We start from the raw sequence: 8,836 nt of genomic DNA, 5'->3' as shown, positions 1-8,836 counted from the left end.
GGCCCATTCCCACTGGGCCAGATAACAGATAAAAAAATCTCTTTCTCCAGATATTTTTCCATTCAAAGTGGATGGTAGATACAGATAAAAAAAAAAACATCTACCACAGATAAAAGAAATATCTGTGGCAGGTATTTTTTTTATCTGTATCTACCATCCACTTGAATGGAAAAATATCTGGAGAAAGACATTTTTTTATCTGTTATCTGGCCCAGTGGGAATGGGCCTTAACCCTGGACCAGATCCAGTCTGTCTCTCTGAGGTAAGAGCGCCACCATGAGGCCAATGTTTGCAAAACACATTTCTGTACACTACTCTTAGAGATTTTGTCCACAAATCCTACAAATCGGTAGGCAGAATCTCTACAGTCATGTGATCAACATGGATCTGTCCGATTTTCCATATTCCATCCTGATTGGCTACAATTGGCTCCCAAAGTTTGCAGGATTGCTCCGTTTTGAACAAAATGCCTCAAATCACGAACACAGCGTGCAATCTTGGTGAAATTGGGCGTGCACGTTCCCACTAGGCCGAGGAATAAATGCCACTTCAAATTTCTCAAATCAGCCTCATGGTGGCGCTATAACAGGGCAATTTGTGTTTTTACCTTTAACTCCAACGATAAGTGGAAAACTTTGTATGCGCACTCCCTACAGGCTAAGGATAAACCTTTGCCCTGCATTTTTCACATTTGCATGTTATAGCGCCACCAGGAGGACAACTTATGTAAAACACATTCTTTGCTATTACTCCATCAGATGTTCTCCAACAATCACGCAAATCATGAAGATGACAGCGTTCTACAGTCCATGTTTAAGACAGAGTTCCTCACCTCTCCTCTCCTCTCCTCTCCTCTCCTCTCCTCTCCTCTCCTCCAGTCCTCTTCAGGATGATGTGTTCATCCTCCATGAGCATCAGTATGACAGCGTTATACAGTCCATGTTTAAGACAGAGTTCCTCACCTCTCCTCTCCTCTCCTCTCCTCTCCTCTCCCCTCCCCTCCTCTCCTCTCCTCTCCTCTCCTCTCCTCTCCTCTCCTCTCCTCTCCTCTCCTCTCCTCTCCTCCAGTCCTCTTCAGGATGATGTGTTCATCCTCCATGAGCATCAGTATGACAGCGTTCTACAGTCCATGTTTAAGACAGAGTTCCTCACCTCTCCTCTCCTCTCCTCTCCTCTCCTCTCCTCTCCTCTCTCCTCTCCTCTCCTCTCCTCTCCTCTCCTCCAGTCCTCTTCAGGATGATGTGTTCATCCTCCATGAGCATCAGTATGACAGCGTTCTACAGTCCATGTTTAAGACAGAGTTCCTCACCTCTCCTCTCCTCTCCTCTCCTCTCCTCTCCTCTCCTCTCCTCTCCTCTCCTCTCCTCTCCTCTCCTCCAGTCCTCTTCAGGATGATGTGTTCATCCTCCATGAGCATCAGTATGACAGTGTTCTACAGTCCATGTTTAAGACAGAGTTCCTCACCTCTCCTCTCCTCTCCTCTCCTCTCCTCTCCTCTCCTCTCCTCTCCTCTCTCTCCCCTCCCCTCCCCTCCTCTCCTCTCCTCTCCTCTCCTCTCCTCTCCTCTCCTCTCCTCTCCTCTCCTCTCCTCCAGTCCTCTTCAGGATGATGTGTTCATCCTCCATGAGCATCAGTATGACAGCGTTCTACAGTCCATGTTTAAGACAGAGTTCCTCAGTCTGTTGTACAAACGCTATGAAGAGAAGACCCAGAAGAAGCTGCCTCTCAAATTCAACAGCCTGTAAGTATTTTAACCATCGCTTCTCAACAAGTGTCCTTACCTAACCCTAACCCTAACCCTAACCCTCCACACCATGAATGTTGTTCTCAACAAGTGTCCTCTCCAGACCATGAATGCAGTTTGCCCCCTCTTTCCATGCCATACCTGAAGGCAGCATTCAAGAGAATTGTCTTGTCCAAACTCTCCTGAACTTGAACGCAGCATCTTATTTGAAAGAAATCCATGTCGTTACTAGGGCATTCACGAATAGTGATTTTTAGTAATCGAATTATTCAACCTCAAAGTATTCGAACAGTCGAATATTCGACAGGACTGGCCAAACTGTCAAATATTAAGTAAGCAAGAGGCCAACATTGTGAAAATAGCAGATCTACATGCTCACAATGCCTCACGTTGCGAGGCGTTGTGAGCATGTAGATCTGCTATTTTCTCAATATTTATCTGCGGAACAATTCCAAGTGCTTGTCAGGGTGGGGGTCCCCAGTTCAAATATGTTTATTTTGGGGGTCACGGCCTAAAAAGGTTTGAGAAGCCCTGGTAGAGCATTAACAAATTCATCCACCAGGGGCATTGACAACTCATTCTTATGACTTCCTATCTAGCCAAGCTTTATAAACTATATATTTTTAAAGAGAAAACAACACAAAGATAAAGATAAGCAAATATTCGACTTCAGTGAACAACGTCGAATAGTGACTTTGATATTATTATATATTATATATTTGGTGAATGTCCTGGTGGTTCCACCACATCTCCAGTATTGATTGGTTCTGCTTGGTCCTGGTGGTTACACCACATCTCCAGTACTGATTGGTTCTGCTTGGTCCTGGTGGTTCCAGCACATCTCCAGTACTGACTTGGTTCTGCTTGGTCCTGCAGGCTGGAGTTCAAGGTGAAGAAGGGTGGTTGGGGTCCGTTCGGCTCGGCTGGGTCCAGACAGATCCAGTTCCAGACCGGCCAGGGAGACGAGGCCGTCCTGAAACCCAGCGGGAAAATCCTGCTGGTCACCGTTGGACCAGGACTGCCCAAGAACTCCAGTAAGTCTGCTTTAAACTGGTTTAAACTGGTCTGCCCAAGAACTCCAGTAAGTCTGGTTGTCTCCACCAGCCGAAGGCATGGGGGAGAGTATGTTTTCCCCTCCGTCTGTCCGTGTGTCCGTCCGTCCGTCCGTGTGTCCTCGCAGTTTGTGAGCACCTAATCTCAGTCGCCGTTGGCCCGGTCGCTGCCAAAGTGAGCACACACATTCCCTGGATGCCAATCTAGAACCTCTGCCCTAAATTTTTCAAATGGGCCTTTTCTAGCGCCACCTAGTGGCCGATGTTCGCAAAACACATTTCTGTGCACTACTCTTACAGATTTTGGCCAAAAATCCTACAAATCGGTAGGCAGTATCTCTACAGTCATGTGATCGACACGGATCTGTCCAATTTTGCATATTCCAACCTGATTGGCTAAGATTGGCTTCCAAAGTTTATAGGATTGAGCCGTTTGGAACAAACTGTCTCAAATCACAAACGCAAAGTGCAATTATCATGAAATCGCGCACACACGTTCCTACTAGGCCGAGGAAGAAATGACACTTAAATCTTTTTAAATCAGCCTCATGGTGGCGCTATAACAGGCCGATTTGTGGTTTTATCTATAACTCCACCGATCAGTTTCAAACTTTGTAAGCGCACTCCCTAGAGGCTAAGGATAAACCTTTGCCCTGCATTTTTCACATCAGCCTTTTATAGCGCCACCTTTGGGCCGACTTATGTAAAACACATTTTTGGATATTACTCCTTGACATTTAATCCAAAAATCACGCAAATCGGTACACAGTATCTCTATAGTCATGTGATCAACTCCGATCCATCTGATATTTCATATTCCATCCTGATTGGCTAATATTAGCTTCATAAGTTTGCAGGATTGCTCAGTGTTTGAACAAAATGCCTCAAATCATCAACGCAGCTTGCAATTACCGTGAAATTTGCCACACATATTCCCACTGGGTCAAGGAACAAATGCTACCTTTTTCACATTGGCCTGTTATAGCGCCACCAGCAGGTAGACTTTAGCAAAACACATTTTTGGAACACAATGCTTTCAAATCATGCATGCAGCGTCCGACTGCCATGAAAGATCTAAGGTGAAGAACATATGCCACCCTTTTTACATTGGCCTATTATATAGTAGCACCACCAGGACGCATGGCCTGGTGGAGACCTGTGCTCGGAAGAGCACTGCTTCTAGTTTAAACTGGTTTAAACTGGTCTGCCCAAGAACTCCAGTAAGTCTGATCACAAACCAATGTATGGGTATACAGTAGGTACAGTAGGTACAGTAAGTACAGTAAGTACAGTAGGGCATACATTCCAGTTTCAACAGCAGGGTTTGGGTGGGAACTACAGTGACAGTAGCCTTGGGCCCAGAAAACAATTTTGTTCATTATTGATGAATGGTGACATTTCTTTCTTATTTCTCCTATACTTTTATATTTACTCTTGCTGTACCCCAGGGTCTATTATTTGGGGCCCTCCTTTCTCCCTCTACACTGAAACACACCTGCTGTAGGTTGAGCTTTTATGACATGTCCTGGATGGATGGATAGATTTGACTTTTAGACTTGAGTGAAAATCCTGTTTTCTTTTCCTACAAAAATATGTAATATATATATTTCCAAAGATTTCCCCCTCCCCCAAAACGTTTGTCTTTTCTTTTTAGAAATAAATGTCTTTGAAGAATTATAAACATTTTCAATCAAACAAACAAATCTAACAGGCATCCTGCTGATCAAGAAGGAGCGTTACACAAACAACCCAGTTGTTCCCATTGATGGAATTAATCCACTTTGTTTTTTTGTTTTTTGTTTTTATACTTGGGTACCATTTGGGCTGTGTGCTCTAAGAGTCTTTGAGAACCAACTGTTTAACCTCTGTTATGTTCTCCTGTCCTACAAAACCAATACTTTAACCTGTTATGTTCTCCTGTGTCCAACAGGACCAATACTTTAACCTGTTATGTTCTCCTGTGTCCAACAGGACCAATACTTTAACCTGTTATGTTCTCCTGTGTCCAACAGGACCAATACTTTAACCTGTTATGTTCTCCTGTGTCCAACAGGACCAATACTTTAACCTGTTATGTTCTCCTGTGTCCAACAGGACCAATACTTTAACCTTTTATGTTCTCCTGTGTCCAACAGAATCAATACTTTAACCTGTTATGTTCTCCTGTCCAACAGGACCAACACGCAGAGACAAGCGTAAGAGTCGCTACATGGGCAGCCAGGCTCCAACCAGCGGCCATCAGTCCAGAGGTGAGAAAATAACTCCCCTACTGACCCATTTACTGTACTGACCCATTTACTGACTCTTCTATTGACCCATCTACAGTACTGACCCATTCACTGACTCTTCTACTGACCCACCTACAGTACTGACCCATTCACTGACTCTTCTATTGACCCACCTACAGTACTGACCCATTCACTGACTCTTCTATTGACCCACCTACAGTACTGACCCATTCACTGACTCTTCTACTGACCCATCTACAGTACTGACCCATTCACTGACTCCTCTACTGACCCACCTACAGTACTGACCCATTCACTGACTCTTCTATTGACCCACCTACAGTACTGACCCATTCACTGACTCTTCTATTGACCCACCTACAGTACTGACCCATTCACTGACTCTTCTATTGACCCACCTACAGTACTGACCCATTCACTGACTCTTCTACTGACCCACCTACAGTACTGACCCATTCACTGACTCTTCTATTGACCCACCTACAGTACTGACCCATTCACTGACTCTTCTACTGACCCATCTACAGTACTGACCCATTCACTGACTCCTCTACTGACCCACCTACAGTACTGACCCATTCACTGACTCTTCTATTGACCCATCTACAGTACTGACCCATTCACTGACTCTTCTATTGACCCATCTACAGTACTGACCCATTCACTGACTCTTCTATTGACCCACCTACAGTACTGACCCATTCACTGACTCTTCTACTGACCCATCTACAGTACTGACCCATTCACTGACTCCTCTACTGACCCACCTACAGTACTGACCCATTCACTGACTCTTCTACTGACCCATCTACAGTACTGACCCATTCACTGACTCCTCTACTGACCCACCTACAGTACTGACCCATTCACTGACTCCTCTACTGACCCACCTACAGTACTGACCCATTCACTGACTCTTCTACTGACCCACCTACAGTACTGACCCATTCACTGACTCTTCTACTGACCCACCTACAGTACTGACCCATTCACTGACTCTTCTATTGACCCACCTACAGTACTGACCCATTCACTGACTCTTCTATTGACCCACCTACAGTACTGACCCATTCACTGACTCTTCTACTGACCCACCTACAGTACTGACCCATTCACTGACTCTTCTACTGACCCACCTACAGTACTGACCCATTCACTGACTCCTCTACTGACCCACCTACAGTACTGACCCATTCACTGACTCTTCTATTGACCCACCTACAGTACTGACCCATTCACTGACTCCTCTACTGACCCACCTACAGTACTGACCCATTCACTGACTCTTCTATTGACCCACCTACAGTACTGACCCATTCACTGACTCTTCTATTGACCCACCTACAGTACTGACCCATTCACTGACTCTTCTACTGACCCACCTACAGTACTGACCCATTCACTGACTCCTCTACTGACCCACCTACAGTACTGACCCATTCACTGACTCTTCTACTGACCCACCTACAGTACTGACCCATTCACTGACTCTTCTACTGACCCATCTACAGTACTGACCCATTTACTGACTCTTCTACTGACCCATCTACAGTACTGACCCATTCACTGACTCTTCTACTGACCCATCTACAGTACTGACCCATTCACTGACTCCTCTACTGACCCATCTACAGTACTGACCCATTCACTGACTCTTCTATTGACCCACCTACAGTACTGACCCATTCACTGACTCTTCTATTGACCCACCTACAGTACTGACCCATTCACTGACTCTTCTACTGACCCATCTACAGTACTGACCCATTCACTGACTCTTCTATTGACCCATCTACAGTACTGACCCATTCACTGACTCTTCTACTGACCCACCTACAGTACTGACCCATTCACTGACTCTTCTATTGACCCACCTACAGTACTGACCCATTTACTGACTCTTCTACTGACCCATCTACAGTACTGACCCATTCACTGACTCTTCTATTGACCCATCTACAGTACTGACCCATTCACTGACTCTTCTACTGACCCACCTACAGTACTGACCCATTCACTGACTCTTCTATTGACCCACCTACAGTACTGACCCATTTACTGACTCTTCTACTGACCCACCTACAGTACTGACCCATTCACTGACTCTTCTACTGACCCACCTACAGTACTGACCCATTCACTGACTCTTCTACTGACCCACCTACAGTACTGACCCATTCACTGACTCTTCTACTGACCCACCTACAGTACTGACCCATTCACTGACTCTTCTACTGACCCACCTACAGTACTGACCCATTCACTGACTCTTCTACTGACCCACCTACAGTACTGACCCATTCACTGACTCTTCTACTGACCCATCTACAGTACTGACCCATTCACTGACTCTTCTACTGACCCATCTACAGTACTGACCCATTCACTGACTCTTCTATTGACCCACCTACAATACTGACCCATTCACTGACTCTTCTACTGACCCACCTACAGTACTGACCCATTCACTGACTCTTCTACTGACCCACCTACAGTACTGACCCATTCACTGACTCTTCTATTGACCCACCTACAGTACTGACCCATTCACTGACTCTTCTATTGACCCATCTACAGTACTGACCCATTCACTGACTCTTCTATTGACCCATCTACAGTACTGACCCATTCACTGACTCTTCTACTGACCCACCTACAGTACTGACCCATTCACTGACTCTTCTACTGACCCACCTACAGTACTGACCCATTCACTGACTCTTCTACTGACCCATCTACAGTACTGACCCATTCACTGACTCCTCTACTGACCCACCTACAGTACTGACCCATTCACTGACTCTTCTACTGACCCACCTACAGTACTGACCCATTCACTGACTCTTCTATTGACCCATCTACAGTACTGACCCATTCACTGACTCTTCTACTGACCCACCTACAGTACTGACCCATTCACTGACTCTTCTACTGACCCACCTACAGTACTGACCCATTCACTGACTCTTCTACTGACCCACCTACAGTACTGACCCATTCACTGACTCTTCTATTGACCCACCTGCTCACCATTTTATTTGTACAGCGCGTTTCAAGAACAAGGCAATTCAATGTGCTTTACACAAAACATCAAACAAAGAAAACACAATTACAAAACATACCTTACAGTACAGTGCAGAAGAGAAAGAAAGATATCTCTGTCAAAGGCAGCAGCAAATGGAAAGGTCTTTAGTGGCAGCAGACCTTCTGTTTTCTGGGAGTTTTTTCCAGATATGCAGTACATAAAAACTAAACGCTGCATCTACTATTACATTTTTCTTAGAGCCGCATCCCACTTCCAAGGCCATACACGCCCCTTTACATCCACTTCAACTCATAGCTAGCTCCGATGTCGGTAGAAGTAAGCAATTTACCCCGAGTGAGAGGACATTATGCTCTGATAATGTCCTGTGTGAGGGGGTGATCGGACGAGGCGAAGCCGAGTCCGATAACACCCTCACACAGGACATTATCAGAGCATAATGTCCGACCCCGAGTGGTAAATAGCTTTTCTACCACTTTTTTCGGTATACATGAAAGAAAACACATAGTTGTAACTTGCAAGGATATTAAGTTACAATCATTATTGCCTATAAAACTTCCGCGACGACAGCAAATAGTTCCACAAACAACATCTTCTACTCACCACCAGATGACGCCAACTCCATGCAGAGAAAGATGTCTAGCATACAGCTAAGCTAACGTCAGTTAGAAGGACCGTTCCGGCCGTAAATAGACGGTTGGCGGATTGCATTGGATCCAAATAAATCGGCGACGTCGTACGCACGTTA

General features: G+C 45.3%; 1 protein-coding gene across 1 annotated transcript in view; it reads left to right on the top strand.

Annotated features, from left to right (window-relative positions):
- The window catches only part of myo1eb (myosin IEb), a 73,884-nt gene that overhangs the window by 56,481 nt on the left and 8,567 nt on the right, over window positions 1-8,836 (top strand). Inside the window, exons 21-28 of the mRNA XM_080744569.1 lie at window positions 216-262; window positions 879-917; window positions 1,069-1,107; window positions 1,226-1,264; window positions 1,381-1,419; window positions 1,595-1,741; window positions 2,621-2,778; window positions 4,971-5,045. Of these exons, the coding sequence (XP_080600695.1) occupies window positions 216-262; window positions 879-917; window positions 1,069-1,107; window positions 1,226-1,264; window positions 1,381-1,419; window positions 1,595-1,741; window positions 2,621-2,778; window positions 4,971-5,045 (583 nt within the window). The remainder of the gene's footprint in view (window positions 1-215; window positions 263-878; window positions 918-1,068; window positions 1,108-1,225; window positions 1,265-1,380; window positions 1,420-1,594; window positions 1,742-2,620; window positions 2,779-4,970; window positions 5,046-8,836) is intronic.

Source organism: Nannobrachium achirus (assembly GCF_963921795.1).
Source record: "Nannobrachium achirus genome assembly, chromosome: 2".
NCBI lineage: Eukaryota > Metazoa > Chordata > Actinopteri > Myctophiformes > Myctophidae > Nannobrachium > Nannobrachium achirus.
This window is presented reverse-complemented; position numbering and strand designations above follow the sequence as displayed.